At 37.7% G+C, this 26,804-nt stretch overlaps 3 protein-coding genes and 1 non-coding gene across 13 annotated transcripts; 3 read left to right on the forward strand and 1 right to left on the reverse strand.

The window, feature by feature from the left end:
* Positions 1-73: 73 nt before the first annotated feature.
* On the reverse strand, positions 74-18,631 carry LOC106172535 (uncharacterized). Of its 2 annotated transcripts, none has more exons than XM_087011271.1 (6): positions 18,613-18,631; positions 3,307-3,515; positions 3,013-3,153; positions 1,635-1,727; positions 864-1,031; positions 74-659 (listed from the first exon to the last, which is right to left on the reverse strand). In XM_087011271.1, exons 2-6 carry the CDS (start codon positions 3,439-3,441, stop codon positions 516-518), a joined length of 681 nt encoding a protein of 226 aa, XP_086867397.1. In that variant the 5' UTR covers positions 3,442-3,515; positions 18,613-18,631; the 3' UTR covers positions 74-515. The 2 variants fall into 2 exon arrangements, with proteins under 2 accessions (XP_086867397.1, XP_013408751.2); XM_013553297.2 differs by lacking the exon at positions 18,613-18,631 and adding an exon at positions 4,316-4,460.
* LOC106172514 (uncharacterized) lies at positions 4,298-15,792 on the forward strand. 8 transcript variants are annotated; one of them, XM_087011268.1, is made up of 9 exons: positions 4,298-4,437; positions 5,210-5,343; positions 6,535-6,600; positions 7,460-7,668; positions 7,868-8,008; positions 8,327-8,416; positions 8,679-8,846; positions 9,204-10,367; positions 10,861-11,072. In XM_087011268.1, exons 3-8 carry the CDS (start codon positions 6,570-6,572, stop codon positions 9,342-9,344), a joined length of 780 nt encoding a protein of 259 aa, XP_086867394.1. In that variant the 5' UTR covers positions 4,298-4,437; positions 5,210-5,343; positions 6,535-6,569; the 3' UTR covers positions 9,345-10,367; positions 10,861-11,072. The 8 variants fall into 8 exon arrangements, with proteins under 8 accessions (XP_086867394.1, XP_086867392.1, XP_086867395.1 ...); XM_087011266.1 differs by lacking the exons at positions 8,327-8,416; positions 8,679-8,846; positions 9,204-10,367; positions 10,861-11,072 and adding exons at positions 12,705-12,794; positions 13,026-13,193; positions 13,553-15,792; XM_087011267.1 differs by lacking the exons at positions 8,327-8,416; positions 8,679-8,846; positions 9,204-10,367; positions 10,861-11,072 and adding exons at positions 12,705-12,794; positions 13,026-13,193; positions 13,553-15,792 and having other exon boundaries at positions 4,336-4,469.
* On the forward strand, positions 15,874-26,195 carry LOC106172517 (uncharacterized). Of its 2 annotated transcripts, none has more exons than XM_087011270.1 (7): positions 15,874-16,593; positions 16,779-16,819; positions 17,070-17,278; positions 17,878-18,018; positions 18,317-18,409; positions 18,616-18,783; positions 24,932-26,195. In XM_087011270.1, exons 2-7 carry the CDS (start codon positions 16,792-16,794, stop codon positions 25,073-25,075), a joined length of 783 nt encoding a protein of 260 aa, XP_086867396.1. In that variant the 5' UTR covers positions 15,874-16,593; positions 16,779-16,791; the 3' UTR covers positions 25,076-26,195. The 2 variants fall into 2 exon arrangements, with proteins under 2 accessions (XP_086867396.1, XP_013408721.2); XM_013553267.2 differs by lacking the exon at positions 24,932-26,195 and adding an exon at positions 20,641-20,851 and having other exon boundaries at positions 15,875-16,593.
* Positions 20,921-24,481, forward strand: LOC106172518 (uncharacterized). The gene is made up of 6 exons (XR_015333785.1): positions 20,921-22,074; positions 22,260-22,302; positions 22,577-22,785; positions 23,403-23,543; positions 23,853-23,945; positions 24,183-24,481. It is a non-coding gene; the product is annotated as an uncharacterized LOC106172518 (transcript).
* Positions 26,196-26,804: the final 609 nt, after the last annotated feature.

Consider the following 26,804-nt stretch of genomic DNA (forward strand, 5'->3'; position numbering starts at 1 on the left):
GCCTTTTTGTTTATCAGAATAACTGGACAGCAATGTTTGTTGCTGACCTGTCAGAGGCTCAATATTTGTGCAATGATGTGTAAAAATTATATTTTGAAAGATATGGTAAGAATTGTTGTACTAGATTGTACATGAAGTTTCAGCTTATTTGACCCTGAAAGTTGAATAATCGCTAATTCATTCATAATCTATGATTTGATTTTTGATACAGATACCAGTACCGTTTTCAAAATGAAAAAATCTTTATGTGACGGCTTCCAACAGCCACCTTCATTATATGAATATTATAAAGAAAAATGAAATATGCTGTTTAGTTCCTCATGTTAATATCTTTCATATGGTTCTAGTCTCTTCCAATGGAGTATGCTTTTTATTTATTCATTGAACTATTTTTCTTTCATTCTTTTTCTCTTAAAGGCGCATTAATAATGGTTGCATATCCATTTTAAAGCATTATGACATTTCTATTCAATCTGATACATTTTCATGGAGATCATCTTGTATTAATATCCCTGCTACAGTGGCATCTCTCTTGGTTGAATGAGAACTTCATTGACCGCTACATCTTTTGGTTGCTTCAAGGCATATATCACTGCACGGGCAGCATCCTCTGCAGTGAGTTTGATACCCTCATCCATATATCTAAAGCATCTCTTACACTGAAAAGTTTAGATAAAATAATCCTTAAATTTGCGCTTTTTTAGGTTGAAAATTTGACTTACCAAATGTCCTTGCTTAAGCTGAAGCAGATTTTAAACCTTAAAGGAAGGACTACTATATGTAAATAATTAATGAAAACGCATGCAAACTTGTTTTCAAACATTTTTCTTGTAAAACTGAATAGTTACTGACATAGTTCTTACTTCATCGTCCATTTTGGTGACTCTTTCAGCGAGTCCAGGTGTGTCCACTGGCCCCGGTTGGACGCTGGTCACCTTGACTCCATCACGACACATCTCTTGTCTCAGCGTATGTGACATCCCTTCCAGGAAATGCTTAGTTCCAACATATATTGCCAAGCCTTGTAAAGGCTGAAAACCAACAGCAACAGAATATTGGTATCAATTAGTCATAAACCAAATTTTAGCTTTCTTTTCACGAGAGAAAAAACTCTTAAAAATCAAGTGAATCTAAAAGGCATTCAGCCACATCTACATCTACACAACTTCAAGCCAGTGCGCATGCGGGGATTCGTGTCCCACCGCTGCCCCCAATTCCACGACAAATAAAGTGCCGTTTTTACAAAACAATTTAGCCTGAAATTTACCTGGTCACTTTTAGACCAAAATTTTGTTCTACCCCATTCGAAATAAATACTCATCGGACACAAATCATGTCTTTTGTATTATAAAGCAAATGCAGTATTTCATTCAAATGGCAGAAAACCTTATTTACGACCAATTTTCGGGTAAAATTCCATTATAAAACAGGCCCCTGTCGCCTCAGTCCTTGGGCAACATCCTAAAAGTGACCATGCGCAAAAGCGATTTTGGTAACACTCTCGTAAGCGTTTTCACATCTTTTTACACAAATTAGTATAAAAATTATTAGATACGTTATTTGCTGTTTCAAGGTACTTGTACCATGATAAAATGGTAATGATGGAATTCCATGTGACCAATTCTAATAATTACCATTCTTCCGGCATCTGATGACACGTTGACAATATGCCCGCTTCTTCTCTCACACATACCACTTATCACTGCTCCGATACAATTAAGAACGCCCTGAAAAATAGTTCATAACATCTGGATATACTTGACTCATATTAAAATATGTTAAATACTTTTAAGTGCATGCTATTCTATGCATTTGTAAAGAACTCTAGAATGTATGAATAAATAAACTAGAAAATCACTCAGAGAGCGCAGACATCCGCCAAGGCAGCTAAGTGGTTCATCTTATGTCGTTTCACTCCTAAATTTTCATTTTATAATAATTTAGTATTTTGATTTTTGATTATTGATTGATTATGAATCCGGATCATCACCAAAAGCTAATCATGTGTTCCTTGCCCCGCTTCTGACAGTTCCTGAAAATTTTATCAAAATCGGTCCATAACCTTTTCTGTAATGTAGCATTATTATTTTTTGATGTTTGACTATTGATTATTGATCCGGATCACCACCAAAAACTAAGCACTTCTAAGTTAACCTGACTTACGCCGAAAATTCCAACGAAGTTCATCCATAACTTTTGGAGAAATGTTGATGACAAACAATCAGACAGGCAAACAAACAAACAGGGGTGAAAACATAACCTTCTTGGTGGAGGTATTTAGAAAAGAAGATTATATGTCCTCAAGAATTATGTTTGCGTCAGGAATGTTCTTTTTTTACTTTAGTTTATCACATTCCAGTGCCTTGTTGCTACATGTTCCCATGTCGTTTTATTTAAGAACTATTTTACAAAAATCAAGAATTTTAATAAGTTACACCATCTGTTTAAAGAAAAGAATCCAAGAAATCTCAGGGTCAGCAACAATTTTTTAATCCCAATAGTGAAAACGGAGTGTTTAAATCATCCTTTATAATGCACAGTCTTTTAAATTTCATGTAAAATACTGCTCCAAAATGTCTTATAAGTCTTGTTTTAAAGCTTTGGTCTTTTAGTTTATAATTTATAGTTACTTTTAAATACCTTATGATTTTATTTATGATACATTGTAAAACCTCAACCTTTGGGTTGCGATTTTAGCAAAAAAATTATTATTATTATTATTAAAGAATATTAAAGTAGATTACAATTCTCCTTTTTAGGTTAAGACCAACTGCAGACTGAATGTCTCTTGAAAACTTCAATTTAGTTTTGAAGGATCCATTCACTAACTAGTCCGAGGGTCAAATATGGCGACCCACTACAAAGCTTGCTGTCTAACCCGCTAATAGGCACTGAATAGATATCCCTTGGGGAAGTATTTAAGTGGGTCGGCCATATTTGACCCTTGGACTAGTTAGTCCCCTATTCTGAATGGGACCTAAGCCTATTTTGACATCAAAATATTAGTTTTACCTTAATGTTAACGTCAACTATCTCTTCCCACAGGTCTTCTTTGGCATATTTCATGAAGGTGTAGTGCCACACCCCGGCATTGTTGACAAGAATATCTACCGGACCAAACGTGTTCTCTGTCTGCTTTATCATTTCTTTGACCTTTAAGTAAGCGTGAAACAATCTTTATTATACAAAATTGACGGACTACTATGTGTTGGATATCCCTTTAAAAATTAACTACTTGTAAATATCCTATTGACTGTTTGGAAAGTTTGGAGAGAGAGAGAGGTGGCCCGATGCTCAAAATCATACCTCACTTCTTTTGGTTACGTCGCATGTCACAGCGATCACAACGCCGCCTTCTTTCTCGATTGTTTCTTTTGTCTCCAATAACAGTTTTTCTCCCCTGGCTACTAGGACAACTTTGGCGCCCTCTGCTGCCAACATTTTAGATATGGCCGCACCAATCCCAAATGAGGCTCCTGTTACCACGGCAACCTTCCCAGATAGAGGATTGTCTTCTGAAAAAGTCAAAGCACCTAAAATTTTCAAAAGCTTATAGCACGTATTGCTTTTTCACAGATGCTTATTTGGAAAATATGGAGATCAAATAAACGATTTTTAAAAATGTTTGTTGTATGACTATGTTTCAGCCACTTATTATTGTTTGCTTAATAAGGTGAATTCAGTTAAAGAACTGATGTCATAATTACACTGAATAGATCTTCAAAGATATTAAAACATGATAAAAATCTTTGTTTTTATTTATTAGTCGGAAAAGTAGGGAAGTAATCAAAGAAGAATGACCTGGAAAAATATTCCATATAAAATGTCAAGTCTGTACATATAAGGACTGGGAGGGAGGGTTAATAAAGTGTAGACAACCACTCTCTGAAGAAATAACTAGGTCACATTGTGATTTGTATAGGAAGGGGTGCAGACATCTAAAAGATACAAACCAACTTTTCACGTGACTTGTACATGTATTTAAGGTCGTCTACAGAGGGGTCATAACGATAGATTCCTGCATGACAAAACCCGGCGTCGTAAGAGACCCTCTTAACATTCCTGTGAACAGACATATTATAGGTGAAGTTGCCCCCAATTTCGAACGCTGAGGTCATAGGTGCAATAAATAAACTTTAATTCAGACGTGATAAGAATATTGACGATATTACAAAGAAAACGCAACTAACATAAGTGGATAAAAAAGAGTTCTAAACGTGCGCACGTGCGCATGTGAGAGAGAGTGAGGGATGAGAGGGCACATATAGAGGGAAGTCAACCATTCCCCGAAATGAAAGAAGCAATTCAACTTTACCTTGCTTGTTGGTTTGATTTGCCATAGTACTGCAGTTTCTTAAGCAGACTGGTTTTGTATGGAAAGCAGTGACCTGGTGGATTGACTCTGAGTGAAGAAGTACCAGACTCCCTGCACTACTGGTATATAAGGCTGATTATGGGTGAACTCTAACGTAATGTGTTTTATATAGATATATTGAGTAAGCTTACGCGCACAGTGTAAATAAGTAGGTCAATATTAAAGTACACCTGTAGTTACGTGATCTGCAAACATTGAGGGGGGGGGGTGATCACAGTTCACGGGAAATAAAACCATCAATTTAGAAATAACGGGAAATGAACCTTGCAAATCACAATTCAAGGTAAATAACAAAAAAGTTCTTCCACCAAAATTAATGTTCAAACACAGTGTGCTGAAGCTTTGTAAACTGGGTATATACAAAACAGCTAGATCTAATATTTAAATAAACCAAGTTGCTTGCGTTTTTTTCCTCTTTGCTCATATTTAAGTGAATGATCCGATGTCTCTGTTAAAATGGTATACTGTTACAGAGATAGATTTAGAGCTACTTTCTTACATCATATACACAAATTAACAATACGGCAGTCTGCCCACCCCAACCCCATCAAATTTTGACTTCCCGTCTAAGGAAACTGCGGTTGGACTTAACTTGTATGTTACCAGGGTTTGACTGAATATTGACTTAATATTATGCACAGTGGGCTAAATAACATTATTTTATTCGCATATGATAGAAATCACAGTACAAAGAACACAAAGTTTAACATGTGTACATGATAGTGAATAGCAGAAAAGCTATTTAAAATGATAAAGAAATTGCATAACAAATAATTTTTCAAAATTACAGTAAGTATCATACTAATACCAACAACAATAACCATTATACATCAGTCTTTCAGTGTAAGAACCTCTACGGTACCTTCCAAGCTTACGACAGATACTGCCGCCAGAGCTGTTATATATAGGGGCCTACCTTGAAACAGCCGACAGATACGACAGTCAATGAAATGCTCTTCATGCCACAGGTATTTCCTATTTAACTAAGTAATAAATAATATTAATAATATTAACTTATACTACGGAAAATGCAGTGAATTCGGACATTAAATTCCTAAATCTTGGAGTGCCAGTAAAAGATGGAGAAGAATCTTATTATGGATTGAGATCACTGAAAATAATAGTGTTGTACACTAGCTGCACGTGGGTTTGGGACAATTAAAGAGCTTTTTGTATTTTAACCCGAATAAGCCTCACCTATCACCCTTCAGTGGGCCCCGAACCCCACGCCAAGGGGGGGGGGGGGGGGGGGGGGGGGGGGGGGGGGGGCGAGGTGGGCTTCGCATCCGCAGCCTGTAATTCCTAAAATAACGGACCTCTTCAAATAATCCTGGATCCGCCTCTGCTCACCTTGCCTTATAAATGATGAGCAAGCACTGGCAATTTCACTGGGAAAACCTGACAGTGCAGTGACCTTTGGTAGTTCGGCTGACACATACATAAGAGAAGTTCGGAAGGTGCTATCAGCAGATTGACTAGTGTTTGACAGATACAGGGAAGAAACAATAAAAGGTGATACTCGGACACGATTCACAAAGTCAGTGCTACCCATCAGACAAGACATCTGATTTATCACATTCCCTGACCCTGAGAACATAGGTGTAGACACTTCATGTGTCATGTTTGCTTGCCTAGTTACAGAGATACAGAAGTAAAACGGTTTTTCAGTAATGGCCATCCTAATTTGCATATTTAGAAAAATTGTGTAAATCTAATTCTAACAGAAATATCTTAATAATGTTCCTCGACCCTGAAAATATAGGTAAAGACACTTTATTTGTCATATTCGCCTGTCTAGTTACAGAGATATTGCAGAAAATTAGAAACCTGGCGGTCATTTTGTTTTTTGCAAATTAGACAGTTAAAAACGCAAAATTTCGCTTGAGAACCGGGTTAATCGGATTCAGCATGCCAAAATTATGCTAATAAGCCTGGTTACCAACTTTTACCCCAAAATACCCCTTGCTTCTTATACAGGGCCTTTTTTCAAAAATCCCACTAGACCAATAGATGTTTTGAAATTCAAACCACACATGACCTACTTCTTTACTTTTCATGTGCGTCCGTCTACTCTGCGTTGTACCACGTCAGTCTTTGATATTAGTGGTGCAACGTCCAGGGTTAATTTTATTCCCTCTGTCTCTCGGTTCATTCACCAGGTACAAAACCAGTCTGCTGCGGGACCTGGAGTGCAATGGCGACGCAAACTGGCAAGCAAGACACAGGTGCGTTAACAGATTACTTCAGCAGTGGCGGTTTTAGTGGGGGGGGGGGGGGGGGGGGGGGGTCAGGGGGGTCCTGACCCCCCCCCCCCCCTTCAGTTTCTGAAAAATATATCACACCAATAATCCCCTCTTGAAATGAGAGTTTTGACCAGCTAAACCATAGTTCTAAATCGTACCAATAGGCGCTGTTTGCTCACCATATCACCAAAAATTTTGGGGCCTTTGAGCAGGCCCCGAACCCCACACGATGGTCGGCTTCGCATCCGAGGCTTGCCGTTCCGCCCCCCCCCCCCCCCCCCCTTTAAATAATCCTGAATCCGCCACTGTACAGGGAATGGTTGGCTATCCTCTGCCAGCACCAGGTCTTATAAACGGATTAGGTGTTTGCTGGGGTAATTTGTCGATGGGATACTTAATTTGTGGCTGGAGTCGTTAACTTGAGAGTTTGTGCTCCAAAGCTTTATGCTTGAGTTAGCAAACGGCAATTATCGTTTACAAGGCCTAATTACGTACCCACCCACTGCTTTAGTAGGTTGGAAAATGTGAATTGATTTATAAGAGGCTGTGATAACACCAAGTCCAGTATAGGCTCCTGTTATCGTAGTTATCATTTCCCTTTGTTCTATTATTATTGTTATCATTTGTTGAAAGGATCGGAATTATTTTACGTACTATACATGGACATTATTTATTTGTATGAAAATAAAGTGAATACCAGTCAGCAGAATGGTTATGTCTTACGCATTGCCCTCTGACGCAGATTATTATTTTTATTTATTTCTCCCAATTTTGTCAGCGGACAGTATCTGCATATACGTCTAACAAAAAATGAAATATATGCATCCATTGGATTTTCCAGAAGACAGACCTCTATTTGGCAAGGTTGCCGTGGTAACAGGGGCTTCATTTGGGATTGGTGCGGCCATATCTAAAATGTTGGCAGCAGAGGGTGCTAAAGTTGTTTTGGTAGCCAGGGGAGAAAAAATGTTATTAGAGACAAAAGACAAAATCGAGAAAGAAGGTGGTGTAGCATTAGCCGTGAAATGTGATGTGACAAAAAGGAACGAGGTACAAAAGTGGCTTCCGTCCTTCTCTCGTCCATCTCTCTCTCAATGCCGTATTCTCTAATCTGTTATGTGTTATACATATATTGCTAATCTGAACTTTTAAGATAGTAAAAATACAACATCATGGTTACATCTTGTATTTCAGAGTCATTTGTGTACTGATGGACTGATGAAATATTAGTTTTTGTACAAACTTTTAGGTCAAAGAAATGATAAAGCGTTCAGAGAGTACATTTGGTCCGGTAGATATTCTTGTCAACAATGCCGGCTTGTGGCACTTCACCTATATGAAATATGCCAAAGAAGACCTGTGGGAAGAGATAGTTGACGTTAAAATTAAGGTATAACCTAAATTTATAACAATATTATAAAAGTTTGACTTCTACCGATGTACTGTGGTTCAAAGTGTACAAACGGGTCTACAAATCTGACCAACTTTCGACCGAGGTCTTGGAACGATTTTACAAAAAAAAAAAATAAAATAAAATAAATTCCTTTGGTTGTCTCCATCCGATTATTGCGTACTTCTTTAATCTAGTCTACATCTGTAATAGTGAAGAAACAGATGGTCTAAAACTTAAATCGCGTGTACCTTGACAATATATTGTTTTCATTTTAAAAAAGTGCTTTAAGCTATATCAAAGACATCTTTTCTCTAGGGCGTTTTAAATTGCATTGGGGCTGTGATCAATGACATGTGTGAAAGAAAAGGAGGACATATTATCAACGTATCAGGAGTCAGAGATCTGGTAAAATATAAACTGGTTAAATTCTATTTAAGTTTGAGTATGTCATACTGTAGATTAAGTGTATTTTAGATTTATTTCTATTTTCTTTCTTATTTCTAACTAATTTATTATTTATCATTTATATTCCTTATAACTTATTTTTGAGGGATACAAATATTTGAGAGATGTATTTTCTCTAATAGAAAGATTTTAAATCAGTAACAAATAGGTGACCTAGGAGAAGTAACTGTGACACTCATAATGTGGTTCTATTGTTTTCTAGCCTTTGAAAGGGTTGGCTGTGTATTCTGGTGCGAAGTATTTCTTGGAGGGGATGACACGAACGCTAAGACAGGAGGTGTGTCAGGAGGGTGTCAAGGTGACCAATGTCCACCTGGGTCCAGTGGACACGCCCGGACTGGCTGCCTCTGTATCCAAGATGGACGATGAGGTAAGAACTGTTAACAATACATTATATCACTTTTGACATTCTAGTTCTTGCAAAGTTTCAAATGAAGTTTGAGTCTTAAGCTAGTCAAGATATGTCGCATTGTGAGATTGGTGAAATAGTGGCTGAACTACCCCATGAAGAGGAATTTTGATAATCATCATGTAATCATTATACGTTATATTTGGCACCGTTGACACGCTCATAAGGAATACAAAGAATTAAGTTTATAAGTGTTACCCACAGTTAGCCAGATATAATTGTATTTTAAGGTTCCAATTTACATTTTTCCAAGGCATATTACCAATAAACTTAGATTTGAATCTTGACAGTGACATGCATATTCCAATGTCTTTTCAGTGTAAGAACCTGTACAATTTTGCCGAAAGTACCAATCTTACTGCGGATGCTTCTGCTCGTGCAGTTATACAAGCTTTGAAACAACCTCAAGATGTGGCAGTCAATGACGTTTGTCTCGTGCCGCAAGCGTTTGCAGTTTAGTTGATAGCATGTAACTAAGATTTATGTCAAGAAAAGTTTGACAAGCGAGAAAAAGGAAGTGATGTTTCTACCTCTATGAAAAAGCCCACAGACAAGACTTCAATGTGAGAACTTCACCGCGTCAAATGCTTCACCAAATCAATCCACAAACTAAGAAATAAACATTTTACCAAAAAAAAAAAAAAAAAAAAAAAAAGCCTGAATATTATGGAAAAAAATTGTCCGAATGTAGCTCCTGCGCTCGACTCGGCTTCTGGTGTGTCTCTGTAACCCAGATATGATGCTGTTATGGATGAATTTTGTCCTTTATATATAAGATACTGTGCAGTGTCAAATTTTAACCCCAATTGACAAGTGTTAACAACTCTTGTGATGTGAAAATTGAAATACGACATACGCAGACTCTCCAAATATAGGCACTTTGAGATTCAGCTGAGCGGTGTTTCTAATCTAAGCACCCCTTTTCTCTCTTATCTAAGATATCGTGGTACCTGCAAGGTTGGCTCTGGTTACTGAATTTACCACGCACTTTGATTATTTCTATTATCAGGTAGCAGTAGAAAGCATGTGCTCTTAATACATGCTGCAATGCATCCACTGCTTATCTAATTTATCTCGACCCGACCTCGTATATGCTCTTCCGATGAATTTTCTTAGGAAATCTTAAACCAAAAAGGTCACAGCACATCTTTTTAAGCAACATTCTTGAGCATGACCCATGGGACCTCGATACCTCGGCGCAGACATTCATTACTTTCACGCCTGTATATATCAATGGGTAATGTACATCAATAGACATTTTGAAATTCAAACCACACATGACCTAATTCTTTACTTTTTTTATGCGTCTGTCTACTCTGCGTTGTACCACGTCTGCCTTTCATATCAGTGGTGCAACGTCCAGGGTTTATTTCATTCCCTCCGTCTCTCGGTCGATCCACCAGGCCCCCGCTTCCTATACAAAACCAGTCTGCTGCACGACCTGTAGTGCAATGGCAACGCAAATCGGCACTCAAGGTAAAGGTGGGTTAAGAGATTACTTCAGGGCTATCCTTTGCCAGCACCAGACCTTATAAACAGATTTTTGCTGGGCTTGTGGCTGGAGTCGTTAACTTGTGAATTTGTGCTCCAAAAGTTAAGGCTTAAGCTTGAGCAAGCAAACAGCAATTACCGTTTATGAGGCCTTATTACGTGCTCCTACTGCTTTAGTAGGTTGGAAAATGTGAATTGCATCGACTTATAGGGGGCATATGATAACATACAAAGTCCATCATAGGCTTTTTGCTATCGTGGTTATCATGTCCCTTAGTGCTATTATTATTGTTATCATTTTTTTGAAAGGATGGGAATCATTTTACCTACTTTACATGGACGTGATTTATTTGTATGTTAGTAGAATGGTTCCGCCTTGCCCTCTCTCGCTGATTATTATTTTTTTATTGTTTCCCATTTTTGTCAGCGGACAGTATCTACGTCTAACAAACAATGAAATACATGCATCCATTGGCTTTTCCAGAAGACAAGCCTCTATCTGGCAAGGTTGCCGTGGTAACAGGGGCTTCATTTGGGATTGGTGCGTCCATATCTAAAATGTTGGCAGCAGAGGGTGCTAAAGTTGTTTTGGTAGCCAGGGGAGAAAAAATGTTATTAGAGACAAAAGACAAAATCGAGAAAGAAGGTGGTGTAGCATTAGCCGTGAAATGTGATGTGACAAAAAGGAACGAGGTACAGAGGTGGATTCCGTCCACCGGCTTCTCTCTCTATATATATATCTCTCTATTTCTCTCTCTCTTTCTCTCTCTCTCAATGCCGTATTCTCTTATATGTTGTATGTTATATATTGTTAATCTGAACTTTTAAAAAAAGTAAAAATAAAGCAGCAGCAACATCCTGGTTACATCTTGTATTTTAGAGTTATCTGTGTAGGGACTGGTTAACATATTAGTTTTTTGTACAAACTTTTAGGTCAAAGAAATGATAAAGCGTTCAGAGAGCACGTTTGGTCCGGTAGATATTCTTGTTAACAATGCCGGGGTGTGGCACTTTACCTTCATGAAATATGCCAAAGAAGACCTGTGGGAAGAGATAGTTGATGTTAATATTAAGGTACAACCAATATTTTAACATAAAAATAAAGTGGTATATTATAGAAGAATAAATATGTAGAAATCGACTTAAATAAAGATATTGTGCAATATAACAATTAAAGTCATAATAACTCTTCATTTTGGCCAAAAATTGGATTTTCCTGGAGTAAACGGCAATTTTCCCGTACTTACCAATGGTCAGCGACCCCATTCCTGCATTCAAAGTTAATCCAGGGTTTTTTTCCTAAACGTACGGTTTTTTGTTTAAATCTCTTAAGAGACTGACGGAGCTCTCTCTGACATCGCATAGTCACTGTTGACCTACTTAAAACCGCGGGAAAAGCAGACAACAACAACACTATATAAGATTCATGAGATATATTCGTCTTTTTGTTAAAAATACATTAATATCCACAATGTGTGCCATTCTGGGCTTTTCGTTATCCGACGCACTGTACAAAAACTCGCAACTTACGTCTGCGTCTGCATTAATGCGTTTGCCGCCATATGTTATTTTGGTCTCGAATGAACGCGAGAATCCGCGTGACACCATTACGTCATTAGCAACGAATGCCTTGATGACATGAAGAAAAGCATCGTAAGCCCTATTGACAAGCACAGATTTTAGTTTTACTACAATAACGGCCGTTTTAGTGGTAAAATACAATAGAATATATTTCCATGCGTTGTTTACAATGTATTTCATGCGGAATTTTGAATCTCAAAGGAAGAGTTATTATTGCTTTAAATTTTGACTATTATTGATGTACCTTGGCTCAAAGTGAAGAATTTGGTCTAAAAATTTGACCCACTTTTGACCGGGCTCCGGGGTTGATTTTGCAAAAAGTTCTTTTAGTTGTCTCCACCTGATTGTTGCGTACTTCTTTAATCTAGCCTACACCTGTCCTAGTGAAGAAACAGATGGTCTAAAGTCATTTTCTTATTGTTTTATGAGGGGGGGCTTCGATGTTGTTCTATACTGCAAAATAATTTAAAACTACAAAGGGGTATACCTTGACAATACATTGCTTAAATTTCCATAAAAAAAAACAGTTTTTTCTATGTTAAGGTCTAAAGCGTATATTGCAGCAGACACAACTTTAATTATGATAGGGAGGATAATAGTACAAATAGGTTAGTGTAACTTAATGGTGGTACTACCTGTCATGGAGGAATTTAATTCTCCTCGAATAATGGTACAGAATGCCACATTTGCACATTTGGACCTCCACCTGTGGTGCTTTAGGCTCTATTAAAGACATCTTTTCTCTAGGGCGTCTTAAATTGTATCGGAGCTGTGATCAGTGACATGTGTGTAAGAAAAAGAGGACATATCATCAACGTAACAGGAGTCAGAGATTTGGTAAAATATAAACTCTATACTGTTATATCACGCTGCAGATGAAGAGTATTTGAGATTTATTTCTTATTTTTAACTTTATAATTTATAATTTCTTCTTTATAACTTATTTCTGAAGGATTAAAACATTTAAGCAATGTTTTGTTTCCAAAAGAAAGTTTTAAACTCAATAATAAAGACTTGACTGGTGAGAAGTAATGGTACTGCTCATAATCTGGTTCTATTGTTTTCCAGCCTTTGAGAGGAATGGCATTGTATACTGGTGCGAAGTATTTCTTGGAGGGGATGACACGAACGCTAAGACAGGAGGTGTGCCAGGAGGGGGTCAAGGTGACCAATGTCCACCTGGGTCCAGTGGACACGCCGGGACTGGCTACCTCTCTATCCAATATGGACGATGATGTAAGATCTGTTAACAACACGTTGCATCACTAAAGGCACCATAGTTCTTGCATTGTTTCGGATGAAGTTTGAGTCTTCAGTTGGTCAATGTATGTCGCATTGTGAGATTGATGAAATAATGGCTGAAATAGTACGCGAAGGGGAATTTTGATAAAAGCCATCATGTAATCATTAACGTTATATTTGACACCGTTGACACGCTCATAAAGAATACAAAGAATTAAGTTTTTAAGTGTTACCCACAGTTAGCCAGATATAAATGTATTTTAAGGTTCCAATTTACATCTTTCCGAAGCAGATTACCAATATACTTAGATTTGAATCTTGACAGTGACATGCATATTCCAATGTCTTTTCAGTGTAAGAAACTTTACAATTTTGCCGAGAGTACCAATCTTACTGCAGATGCTGCTGCTCGTGCAGTTATACAGGCCTTGAAACAACCTCAAGATTTGGCAGTCAACGACGTTTGCCTCGTGCCGCAAGCGTTTGCAGTTTAGATGATAGCATGTAACTAAGATTTCTTGATGTATTAATCAGAACATTATTCAGCTATGCCATGAAAAGTTTCACAAGCGAGAAAAAGGAAGTGATGTTTCTACCTCTATGAAAAAGACCACAGACAAGACTTCAATGTGAAAACTTCACCACGTTAAATGCTTTACCAAATCAATTCACAACCTAAGAAATAAAGAATTTATCTAAATAGCCTGAATATATTACGGAAAAATTGTCCGAATCGACTCAGCTTGGTGCCCCGATTAATTTTAATTGATTGCGTGTTATGACCAGTTAGAATGCCGTGATAAAGGTCAGTATACCGTTCGTCGTGAAAATGGTCTTTGTCAAAATGTGCCAAATTTTCTTTTTCAAAACACAGGTATCTGTGCTCAAAACGTTTGATGAGTGTTTTCCCGCATCCACCGAATGGTATTCCATATCGGTGGTGCAGCACCTAATTTTTATTGTATTCACTTTGTCACGTGTTTAATTCGGGTCGCTGCTTAACTGGCTTAATCGGCAAGCAAGATGACATTGTAAAAGACATTAGAAAAGAAATACTTTGAGCAATGGGTCGCTAACTTCCACCTCCCCCTTCAACTCATGCGCGCACTTCTTTAAAATGTTACTTATTTTCACTAATTAAGTATCATTGATGTTTGTTACAAAGACCTTGGTCTAGGTATATGAACAGAGTATCTTTAAGCGTCGGATTCTGGTGATAATGCAGTAGCGAAGTTAGGGGGTGCCAGGGGGGTCCTGACCCCCTTCGATTTCTGAAAAAAAAAATCACGCCAACGATCTCCCCTTCAAATTAGAATTTTGACTAACTGAATCATAGTTCTAAACCGTACCAAATGGCACCGTTCGCCCTCTAAAATACCATGGGGGGGGGGGGGGGGTCGCATCCGCGGATCCGCCCCTGTACATCATTTCCTCTCTCTTCCAATCAATCAAACAAGTCACCGCTTTCCATACAAAACCAGGCAGTACCATTACAACTCAAACAGACAAACAAGGTAAAGCTAAATGTGTCTGCTGGGAACTGTTGACTACCCTATTTCCTATTTTTATTGGGCTTCAGCTAGAGTAAAGCTATTTGGGAATTGCTAAATTGACCAAGCTTGTTTCAAGATAATTATCCGTAAACTAAAATATGTGATAGATACAATACGAGTCGCCGAGCTGTACGTGAAATATTACGAGTGTATTGGCGAGCCGCAGGCGAGACAATACACGAGTAATTTTCACGTACAGCTCGGCGACGAGTGTTGTATCTGGCTTAAACCACGGCCTCTGATTGGCTACTACACTAGTAGTGCAACAGACCGTGGAACGCACTCGTACATGACGTGCTTGTATGTCGAATACAGCACGGCCGAGTCTTTTGTTCTACGCGCTAGCCGTGGTTTAAATGAATTTATTGTCGTTTAACGAGTCAACGCAAAATGTGTTAGAGAAGCAATTCAGGTGAGGAAATGAGTTCATAGGGCGGGGAGTTTGACATGCGCAGATTGTGCATTGCACAATAGTATAAAAGGAAATGTGAGATGAGCAGATTTCAGCTTGCTGCGTCAGGTCCAAGTAAATCGCAAATATAAAACAAAGAATATTTTAAATGATATAGAAGTTTGGTCAAGAAAGTAATACATCAGAGAAGGCACAAAATGGAACAGTTGTAATAAGTTAATTGGAGTATGAAAGGGTATGTGCTTAGAAATAATTATGATTAATGAAGAAAACATAGATCAGTGTAAAATGTACAAAATTGGTAATAAAGAAGAGATAGTAGTTGGGATAAGACATTAGAAAATAGTGGTTTCTGATGTACAGTAAATTCTGGGCATTTACACATTCGGTAATATATTTATAAAAATGAAATAGTTCAAATATGGAACGAAAGAATTTATTGAAATATATAAAAGGTGGTTGAAAAGAAAATAGCAGAAGTAGAGGAAATAAGAGAAGTTTGTAAATGGTTATAGTCGGAGAGTTTGTGAAGGACAGTCAGTGCGTGGTGTGTACGCATTCTGTAACGCAGCCAAGCAAACAACAGCTCATAGCAAGGGTTAACGAAATAAATGATTTGTATTGGAAACGGTGGTTGGTGTTTTCGTTGCGAGTTATTAGACAATAAATGATTTATATGCGATTAAGTGAAACGAATAAGTATATAAATATATTTCATGTTATCACTGAAGAGTAAAGTCGTCGACAGTTATATCGAAGAGGATATCAGTCTCGCTGCAGATGATGTTGCTCGTGCAGTGATATGTGACTTTTTTGTCTCTGATATATGTCGGTGGCTTGTAGTCCCACGAGGCCGGGTGGTGTATTTATATCATATCTCACGTTAATTAATAAATACTTACTTACTTAAACAACCAAAAGATGTGGCGGTCAATAAAGTTCTCATTCAGCCAACAGAGATGATTTTTTTACTCTCAGAAAGAATTTATCGAAATCAGCAGAAGATCAGTGGAAATTCCTTTTTAATGCTTTGGACTGCTTTGACCTGAAGAAATTGATAACTAGCCTCGGCAGACTTCCTGAGTTTCGTTGACATATTAATAATAATAACACTGATGTGTTTTTCTCTTCAACTGTGGATGGCCACAGGTTGATGGGTGCTCATATTTTTCCTTTCACGAATTTCAAACGGTCAAAATGGTCGCCGAAAATCCTTCAAATACATCGACTCTTATCAGTATTTAAACAAAAATGTGGGTCAAACTTGATGTGACCCCGCCACGTCCTGGCTCCCAAAGTAAACTATACACACTCAACTTGTCGATGTTAATATGAGACCAGATAAACAGCTGAGAACAGTCAGTAAAGTCGTCTCCCTTTGCTTGGTATCTCCACTTTCACAGATATTGTTATCCTAGATAGCCATCAAGTGAGTAGCACATTTTGTTGCGCTTTATTTTTCTTTTTGTTTGAATGCTAAATAAACGTATGGTCAAAAAGAAATGTGATATTTTTTTATTTGTATAATTTCGTTTGAAATGATAATGACCTTATACTGAGCAAGAAGTTGTAAAAAGTGTTTCATACTCTAATCACGGCTATCGTCTGCTGTAGGAACTGCTTAACCATGGAGGCAACTCAGATGAATAAGCAAGGTAAATGCACCCCTTAAAATTGTGGCTCAAATAATGCGCCATGTTCACTCTTTCTGAGTAGACTTGGAGAAATTATCAAGATGGTGTTGAGGAAATTAAACCTGTTCATTTTAATTAAAAGTCTCGAACTGTACAGATCCCAAAATATCATATAATAATGATACATAATGATGATGATACTAACTTATGATAGGGCTTTGTTGTTTTTTTAATGGAATCATGGTCTGAAATTAATTAGATACATTTCCAGACGACAAGCCTCTTTCTGGGAAGGTTGCCGTGGTTACAGGAGCTTCGTGCGGTATTGGTGCTGCCATCTCTCGGCACCTAGCAGCGGCAGGAGCTAAGGTTGCCATGGCAGCAAGACGCGAAGAGATGTTAAATGAGTTAAAAGAAACAATTAAAAAAGAAGGTGGCGAGGCGATCGCTGTGAAATGTGACGTGTCAAACAGAACTCAGGTACTTTTGTTTTCTGGGCGCGTTCACAGCTGATTTAAAACAAAACTAAGGCCCCATTCAGAATGGATGATCCGAGTACTTATTGATCCGCCATCGAAATATGGCCGACCACAGTTCAAAGCGACGCTGCTGACTCGTTATGGTCTCCCCGCCTCCACACGCGCCTTAAAACGGATTTAATCTGTGCTCCGAGGTTTAAATGCCATCTGGAGACAATAAAACCATCAGGAATCAGAGGCATCGCTTTTGGAATGTGGTTGGCCATATTTAGTCGGCGGATCAGTTAGTACTCGGATCATCCATTGTCACAAATAAGAATTTTGAAACATGGCATAGATATCTCGTGAATAATATTTCTAAAATTTACCCAATTTTAATGCCAGTCTTCCCCCATGCCTTAAATTTAACTCTAATTCTTACACAAAATCTTATGACTTATCAGTAATCTATTGTATTAAACATACAAGTAAGTATTAAACGTGTTAGAAATGAATTTCTAAAGTATATTTTGTTAGTGTTTAAAAACAACAACAACAACAACAACAACAATAATAATAATAATAATAATATGGAAAAACATGCCACATGTTCGTGTTTAGGTGAAAGAGATGATAAAGCAGACAGAGGAGTCCTTTGGTCCCGTGGATATTTTGGTCAATAGTGCTGGGGTGTGGTACTTCTCCTTTATGAAGAACGCGCAAGAAGACGAATGGGAACGCACTGTCGACGTTAACATCAAGGTAAAGGATAAAAACTAATATATACTTATATATATTTGAATAATTGAATCAATATCTTTTTAATGCTAGAATAAAATTCATATCAGTATACAAGAAAGACTCTAACACTAAAAATAACTTAATTAAAAGGTTAATAGATCGTACTTCTGTGAAGTGTATATTTGGTATGGTGTACCTTGACAATCAAGGAGGAACTGTTCATACTTTCAGGGAAATTAATATATTATTCACTGTGAAATAAATTTAATTCTGTTAAGTATCTTTAAATTTATTTGTTATTTATTTATTTCTTTTAAAGGGTGTCCTTAACTGTATCGGAGCCGTGCTAAGTGACATGTGTGAGAGACGAAGCGGGCATATTGTCAACATATCGTCAGATAGCGGCAGAGTGGTAATTATTAAAATTGGCCACATATGGGAAAGGTCACGATTTTCTTTTCTTTCTTTCTTTTTTTATTGGTTATCATGTGACTATAAATATTCCATGACTACAGCTTCGTTGGGTTTATAAATGCATGAGGGAAAATAGATAAACAAAAGACATTAATCAGAAGAATTGGTTTTTAAAATTATATATATAACATTTTGGGTTACCAGGCGTCTATCGGGATGGCAGTTTACACCGGCACTAAGTTCTTCATGGAAGGAATGACACGAACGCTGAGGCAGGAGGTATGCAAAGAAGGGGTCAAGGTGACCAGCGTCCAACCAGGAGCCGTGGACACGCCAGGGCTGACGGATTCTTGCTTAGTGATGGACGACGAGGTATTCTGGGGCATGGTGGCTGGAAGACGGCTATGTACTACAGAAGGCGCACAGGGGTCATGCGACCACCCTTCCTTGCCGAGGGCACATCTCTTTCGTCCTACCCCTCCTCAAATTAAAAAAATGGACGTGATATATGTATACAACATTGGTCAAAAATGTTGTCCCACCCCCAGTTTCTTGTGTTTTTATTTATAAATGATCACATCACAGGAGTTAATTGCTATGAATGGTGATTTTCATTCCAGACACCATAACTAGCATTATAAGTGGTACAAAAAATACAAGCTAGAGGTGAATATATCGTTATTTATTACCATTTATTTACATTTATTACATGTACCTCCTCAAACCCGACGTTTCATTCTGATTTTCACAGAGGTAAAGAAATGCCCGTTAAATTAAAAAGACGCCACCAAATGTCACCAAATTTACACACGTTTAGCATTAGGGTGTGCTCGTTAAAGGTCACGTGTCAAATAGCGTGTGTGTCTACCGCGTACTGTAATTATCTCCTGTAGGCGGCGCTGCCTGCTTTCAACAAGGATAACAATCTGTTTTGTGGAATATTGTCCCATTCTTCCTAAAGAGCTTGGGGGATTTGGTCCAGATTATTAGGAGTTGGCTTCTCCTTTGCATTGCATACTTCAATTCATGCCACATGTGCATAGTAGGGTTAATATCAGGGCTCAAAGATGGTTGCTTCATCCTATGAACATTGGGTTTCTGCAACAAATCACTCAGCAGAAGAGAACTGTGTGCAAGTGCATTTCCACGATGTCGCCTGTAGTATCTCTGAAGTCACCTCTTGCAAATGGAGTTAGATATTTGTTGAGAATGTTTTTTCAGTGAATTGCCCCAGTAACGTTCTTTTCTGGAAAGAACAATGTACTAAAACCATGGGCTTAGAATGCTCTCCAAACATGGACTGACCTGACACCTCAGGCGGTATTATCCTGCACACACCTTCCCAAAAGCATTCTGCAACATATCCACGGCCCCTTATTTGACCATCAAAGGCATAGAGAAATACCTTGATTCTTCAGCAAAACCAGCTTGCTCCTAGTGATGGTTGACCAAGCTGTGGTAGTGATGGGGTCACTGAACCTAACATTATCAACTGATACCTCATTCCATCTGCAAGAAAGGACGTCGGGGTTGATCCAGGCTTCATAATGACATCACACTTGCACACAGCTCTTGTCTGGTTAGAAAACCCAATGTTCTGACCTTTAATGAACACACCCTAATGCTAAATGTGTGTAAATTTGGTGACATTTGATGGTGTCTTTTCAACTTAATGAGTATTTCTTTATCTCTCTGGAATGAAAATCACTATTCATAGCAATTAACTCCTGGAATGCACATGGAACTGGGGGTGGGTCAACCTTTTTGACCAATGTTGTATATAAAAAGAACAGGGTCAAAAACAAATAAATCTTATCCCAGTGCCCTATATATTATAGTAAAGTGCCCTTGTGCAATTTTTCTACATTCATCCTCAGAGCAAAATCCCGTGTCGGCCGGATTTGGAGGGTTAATTTTACATAGGGTACTTTTACAAATAATGAAATGCAATTTAATGTTTTAAGATTTGAAGGGAACTGTGAACATCTGAGCGTTCTGACAGCGTCCATTTGATAGTAGTAATTTAAAAGATATTTTAGTTAAAACTATTTTAAGAGTTTCATACAAAAATGCGGAACTTAATTGATAGACAAGTTATAATTTATACTCAGTCTTAAAGATACAGCTGACCGCACATGTTAACACTTTAATTTCAAGCTTTTTATTCCAGTATCAAAATGAAAGTGTTCATTTATCCATTCATTCCACCTGTTCCTTTTGTGATTTCAGTGCAAGAAAATTTACAGTGAACTCGCAGAAGGCATCAAAGTTTCAGCTGACGATATTGCTCGTGTTGTGTTATATGCCCTGAAACAACCGGATGAAGTGTCCATCAACGAAGTTCTTATTCAGCCACGAGATGCTCCACTTTAAAAATGGGAACCTCAGAAAATATTTAATACAACTTAACACCTCCAGAAGTTTGCTACAAAAGGAGGCAGATGGGTAGGGTGGGTTGGTGGAGGTGGGGGTGGGGGGTGGAGGTGGGGGTGGGGGGGCACAAGGCTTAAAGCCACGCTTTACTTGACCAAATTCAAACAGTAAGCAAGGACATTATAGAGTACGGGACTTTTGTTTATTAAAATGTACATATTTATTCATTTGTTTATTTATTCATTTGGGAGCTAGAAGAAGGAGTTGGGATATACATGTATGCATGTAAGAACATACGGGCGTGGGCACGAGGCTTCATACAGTGCAACCCCCTAGATACGGCCTCGAGCGTCTGTTATCCACCGTGTACATTATCCCCTCTCTCTTCTAATCAATCAACTAGGTCGCCGCTTTAGATACAAAACCAGGTGGTACCATGACAACTCAAACAGACAAACAAGGTAAAGTTAAATGTGTCTGCTGGGAACTGTTGACTACCCTATTTCCTATTTTTATTGAGCTTTAGCTAGAGTAAAGCTATTTGGGAATTGACCTAGCTTGCTACAAGATAATTATCCATAAACTAAAATATATATTTCATATGTTATCACTGAAGAGTAAGGTCGTCCACAGTTATATCGAAGAGGGTATCAATCTCGCTGCCCGTGCAGTGATATACATACGTTTTTAAGCAACCGAAAGATGAAGCGGTCAATAAAGTTCTCTTTCAGCTAACAGAGATTCCATTGTAGTGCACGTTCACGGATCCAAGATGCCTTTTAAACTCTCATCAAGAATGTATCGAAATTAGTGGAAATTCCTTTTTAATGATTTGGACTGCTTTGACCTGAAGAAATTGATAAGTATCCTCAGCAGACTTCTGAGTTTCATTGACATGTAAACAATACCATGGAAGTATAAATATCTTCCATAATAATACTGAGGTGTTTCCCCTATGTTCTCTTCAACTGTGGATGGCCACAGGTTGATGGGTGCTCATATTTTTCCTTTCACGAATTTCAAACAGCCAAAATGGTCGCCGAAAACTCTTCAAATAGGCCTACATTTACTCTTTTTATCAGTATTTAAACAAATATACATTTACTCTTACTAGTATTTAAACAACTATTTGGGTCAAACTAGGCTCCCAAAGTAAACTATACACACTCAACTTGTCGATGTTAATATGGGACCAGGTAAACAGCTGAGAACAGTCAGTAAAGTCGTCTCCATTTGCTCGGTATCTCCACTTTCACAGATATTGTTATCCTAGATAGTCATCAAGAGCAAGTGAGTAGCACATTTTGTTGCGTTATATTTTTCTTTTTGTTTGAATGCTTAATAAACGTATGGTCAAAAAGAAATGTGATGATTTTTTATTTGATTAATTTCGTTTGAAATGATAATGACCTTATACTGAGCAAGAAGTTGTAAAGAGTGTGTCATACTCTAATTACGGCTATCGTCTGCTGCAGGAACTGCTAAACCATGGAGGTAACTCAGAGATTAATAAGCAAGGTAAATGCAACCTTTTATTATATTTTCGCTCAAATAATGCGCCATGTTCGCTTTTTCTGAGTAGATTTGGAGAAATTATCAAGATGATGTTAAGAAAATTAAACCTGTTCATTTTATTTAAAAATCTCGAACTGTACAGATAGCAAAATATTATAAATAATGATACTTCATAATAATAATAATAATAATAATAATAATAATAATACCCTATGATAGGGCTTTGTTGTTTTTTTGTATGGAATTACGGTCTGAAATTAAATAGATACATTTCCAGACGACAAGCCTCTTTCTGGGAAGGTTGCCGTGGTAACAGGAGCTTCGAGCGGTATTGGTGCTGCCATCTCTCGGCACCTGGCAGCGGCAGGAGCTAAGGTTGCCATGACAGCAAGGCGCGAAGAGATGTTAAATGAGTTAAAAGAAACAATTAAAAAAGAAGGTGGCGAGGCGATTGCTTTGAAATGTGACGTGTCGAACAGAACTCAGGTACTTTTGTTTTCTGCACACGTTCACAGCTGATTTAAACCAAAACTAAGACCCCATTCAGAATGGATGATCCGAGTAACTACTGATCCGCCGACTAAATACTACATTTCAAAGCGACGCCGCTGACTCGTGATGGTCTCCCCGCCTCCACACGATCCTTACAACAGATTAAATCTCTACTCCGAGGTTAAAATGCCACCTGGAGACCATGAGACCATTAGGAATCAGCGGCATCGATTATTACTCGGACCATCCATTGTGAATGGATCCTTATCGGATCTCGGACACTTTCTCTAAACGCGCTCAGATCGGTTTCCAATCACAGATTTTAGACCTTCCCTTTGTAAGAAGTAAGAAGTTTGTAACATGTCATAGATATCTCATGAATAATATTTCTTAAAATTATCCAATTTTTATGCTTGAGCTCAAGACAGTCTTCCAACATGCCTTAAATTTAATTTTCATTCTTACACAAAATGTTATGACTTATCAGTTATCTGTTGTATTACATCTTTAACATATTATTAAACGTGTTTGAAATGAATTTCTAAGGTATATTTTGTTGGTGTTAAATAATAATAATAATATGGAAAAGCAGGCCACACATTCGTGTTCAGGTCAAAGAGATGATAAAGCAGACAGAGGAGTCCTTTGGTCCCGTGGATATTTTGGTCAATAGTGCTGGGGTGTGGTACTTCTCCTTTATGAAGAACGCGCAAGAAGACGAATGGGAACGCACCGTCGACGTTAACATCAAGGTAAAGGATAAAAAACTAAATTTAGTTGAATTATTGAATCAATGGCTTTTTAATGCTAGAATAAATTTCATATCAGTATACAAGAAAGACTCTAACACTAATAACTTTTAATTAAAATTATAAGGTTCAGATATCGTACTTCTGTGAAGTGTATATTTGGTATGGTGTACCTTGACAATCAAGGAAGAAGTGTTCATACTTTCATGGAAATGAATATATTATTCACTGTGAAATAAATTTAATTCTGTTTAGTGTCTTTAAGTATATTGGTTTCTTTTTTTCAAAAAATTAAAGTCATTTCTGTTTAAGGGTGTCCTAAACTGTATCGGAGCAGTGCTAAGTGGCATGTGTAAAAGACGAAGCGGGCACATTGTCAACATTTCTTCAGAAAGCGGCAGAATGGTAATTATTAAAGTTAGTCACATGTGGTAAAGGTCACGATTTTAAACACAGAAAGATATGGCAAGCATATTTCATTTCTTTTCCTTCCTTTCTTTCTTTCCCTTTTTTATCAATTGGCCATCATGTGACCATAAATATGCCATGACTACAACTTCATTAGGTGTATAAATACATGGGAGAATAGATAAATAAAAGAAATTAATCAAAACAATATATATATAATATTTGGGTTACCAGGCGTCTATCGGGATGGCAGTTTACACCGGCACTAAGTTCTTCATGGAAGGAATGACACGAACGCTGAGGCAGGAGGTATGCAAAGAAGGGTCAAGGTGACCTGCGTTCAACCAGGAGCCGTGGACACGCCAGGGCTGACGGACTCTTGCTTAGTGATGGACGACGAGGTATTCTGGGGCATGGTGGCTGGGGGACGGCTACATACTATACAGAGAATACATAGGGGTCACGTGATCACCCCTCCTTGTCCTCGGGAACATCTCTTTCGTCCTACCCCACAAATTAAAAGATGGACGTGAATTATGTATATAGCAAGAGAACAGAGTCAAAAACATATAAATCTTATCCATGTGCGCCAGATATTGTAGTAAAATTATACTTGTTCAAGCAAAATTCTGGGTCAATCGGATTCGGAGCGTTTACAGAAGGCAAATTTACAAAAAAACGAAACGTAATTTAATGTTTCGAGATTTGGGGGGGGGGGGGGGGGGGCTGTGAACATTTGAGCGTTCTGACAGTGTCCATTTTATAGTAGTAATTTAAAAAATATTTTAGTTTAACATTTTAAGAGTTTCATACAAGAATTTGGAACTTCTTCTGTAGACAAGCTATGATTTTTAAATTGTTAAATCACTCAATCTTCAAGATATTTTATCGATACAGTTGACATTGCCAATCTCCTTATTCCATTATCAAAATGAAAATCTTCATTTATCCATTCATTCCACCTGTTCCTTTTGTGATTTCAGTGCAAGAAAATTTACAGTGAAGTTGCAGAAGGCATCAAAGTTTCAGCTGACGATATTGCTCGTGTTGTGTTATATGCCTTGAAACAACCGGATGAAGTGTCCCTCAACGAAGTTCTTATTCAGCCACGAGATGCTCCACTTTAAAAATGGGAACCTCGGAAAGTATCTAATACAACTGAACAGTAGTGGGTACAGAAGTTTACTACAGAAGGAGGCAGATGGGTAGGGTGGGTTGGTGGAGGTGGGGGTGAGGGGTGGGGGGTGGGGTGGGGGCAAAAGGCTTAAAGCCACGCTTGACGAAATTCAAACGGAAGGCAAGGACATTTTAGAGCACGAGACTGAAAAATTCATACTTTTGACTGCTTTTGCTCATTAAAATTTATTTATTTATTTGAGAGAGAGAAGGAGTCAGGGGTATATATCTACAGATAGGAACATAAGGGAGGAGTCACGAGCCTACATGTAGGCTACATACACTGGATACGCCCTTCGATCGTCTATCGTCTGTTATCTACCATGTGCTAGGTTGATGATAAAAAGTACATGTAGTTCAGATCGATATCTGTAGTCTACTTTGTAGTCCAATATTGCACTAAATTTCGCGTGCCTCGTCTTATGCAGAGAATAATAATTAAAAAAACTTTACCTCTTCGGCTGGTCACTTAATTACTATCTATCCTAATAAGGTAAGACTTTAAAATATTCCCAAATAAATAAATGGGCATACAACTACAGATAAAACAATACTGGTTTTTGTACAATGTGCTTTTACATGACCGCCAATCAAACGAGAGCAATAAATAACTGCTTAATTATGGAACTGGGCAATTTAAAGGAGTTCGAGCGTCTTTAAAGAAAATACAGTCAATATACATGAATATATAATCCTTGCGATGATTTTGACCAGTAGCGAGGCCTATGAGATGAGTAACAATAAATTCTTGGTTTGTTTAGGAAATAATAAAATTAATAAAGAAGAATGCGTCCTTTTCTACGTGCATGTCGATCCGATAACTATGAATAATTACAACGTTTCTGAATGTAAAACAGGCCTATGTGCCCTTTTTGTAGGCTCCATCTCAGCCTACTACGCACCCAAACCTAATATACAGAGGTGTATTTGATGTCACAGGAATGCTGTTATAAATAAAGTATTTAGTGCACAGATTGCAAACTATGTTTAATTAAATTTGGGTCTCGTGGACGTGAAGAAGTTTCATTGTCCTCGAACCATATGAAGAATAAAAGATAATTCATCATCTAACCCCAAAAGGAACATGCACCGGTACGTTCGTTACCGTCACAAATGGAAAACTATCAGCTGACTTTGAAAATTCGATCAGTACTGTTTTTCTTAATAACATTGTAAAAACATGATAATTTTCTGTAGGCATATAGCGCGATGTATATTTTTATGCGCGATTTAGGCTTGTTTGTCACTGAATATTAAAAAAAAAAATAAAAAGAAAAATGCAACATGCTGACAGAAAAAAGCAATGTTTTTTGTAGTGCAAAAACTTCAAATAATCTTGGATCCGCCCCTGACTACTTTGATTTATTTAATGCACACTTACAAGGTTGCTACTTATTATGGAATATTTTTTATCATTGTTATTTTTGAGTGCTGATTAAATATTTTTTGGCCTGATTCATCAAAAAGTATGTCATTGAGTAATAAAAGTATCCAGTCTTCTGTTGTGGTCAATAATATCAAATCTGACATAAGATGTCATTCAAAAGAAAAGAACACCCCCAGAAAACCATATCAACAGTTTGATAGCAAATTAACTTTAAACTAAGATATTAAAGAAAATGATAGCCTCCGGACAGTGGTAGGGGCCTATGTTATATTTTCTTTAAGGTACCTGGCAAG

Source organism: Lingula anatina, chromosome 4 (assembly GCF_051362555.1).
Source record: "Lingula anatina isolate TDL-2025a chromosome 4, LinAna3.0, whole genome shotgun sequence".
In the NCBI taxonomy this organism is placed as follows: Eukaryota; Metazoa; Brachiopoda; class Lingulata; order Lingulida; family Lingulidae; genus Lingula; species Lingula anatina.

Excerpts from the sequence above, each read along its gene's own strand:
- LOC106172517 (XM_087011270.1), top strand. The coding sequence starts at position 16,792 with ATGGAGGCAACTCAGATGAATAAGCAAG. Across the intron at positions 18,410-18,615 it reads CGTCAGATAGCGGCAGAGTG|GCGTCTATCGGGATGGCAGT; the intron begins GTAATTATTAAA and ends TTGGGTTACCAG. Across the intron at positions 18,784-24,931 it reads GCTTAGTGATGGACGACGAG|TGCAAGAAAATTTACAGTGA; the intron begins GTATTCTGGGGC and ends TTGTGATTTCAG.
- LOC106172535 (XM_013553297.2), bottom strand. The coding sequence starts at position 4,340 with ATGGCAAATCAAACCAACAAGCAAG. Across the intron at positions 3,516-4,315 it reads AAATCAAACCAACAAGCAAG|AAGACAATCCTCTATCTGGG; the intron begins GTAAAGTTGAAT and ends TGACTTTTTCAG. Across the intron at positions 660-863 it reads TCACCAAAATGGACGATGAA|TGTAAGAGATGCTTTAGATA; the intron begins GTAAGAACTATG and ends TAAACTTTTCAG.
- LOC106172514 (XM_087011262.1), top strand. The coding sequence starts at position 10,187 with ATGCGTCTGTCTACTCTGCGTTGTACCACGTCTGCCTTTCATATCAGT. Across the intron at positions 11,070-11,309 it reads ATGTGACAAAAAGGAACGAG|GTCAAAGAAATGATAAAGCG; the intron begins GTACAGAGGTGG and ends ACAAACTTTTAG. Across the intron at positions 13,194-13,552 it reads TATCCAATATGGACGATGAT|TGTAAGAAACTTTACAATTT; the intron begins GTAAGATCTGTT and ends ATGTCTTTTCAG.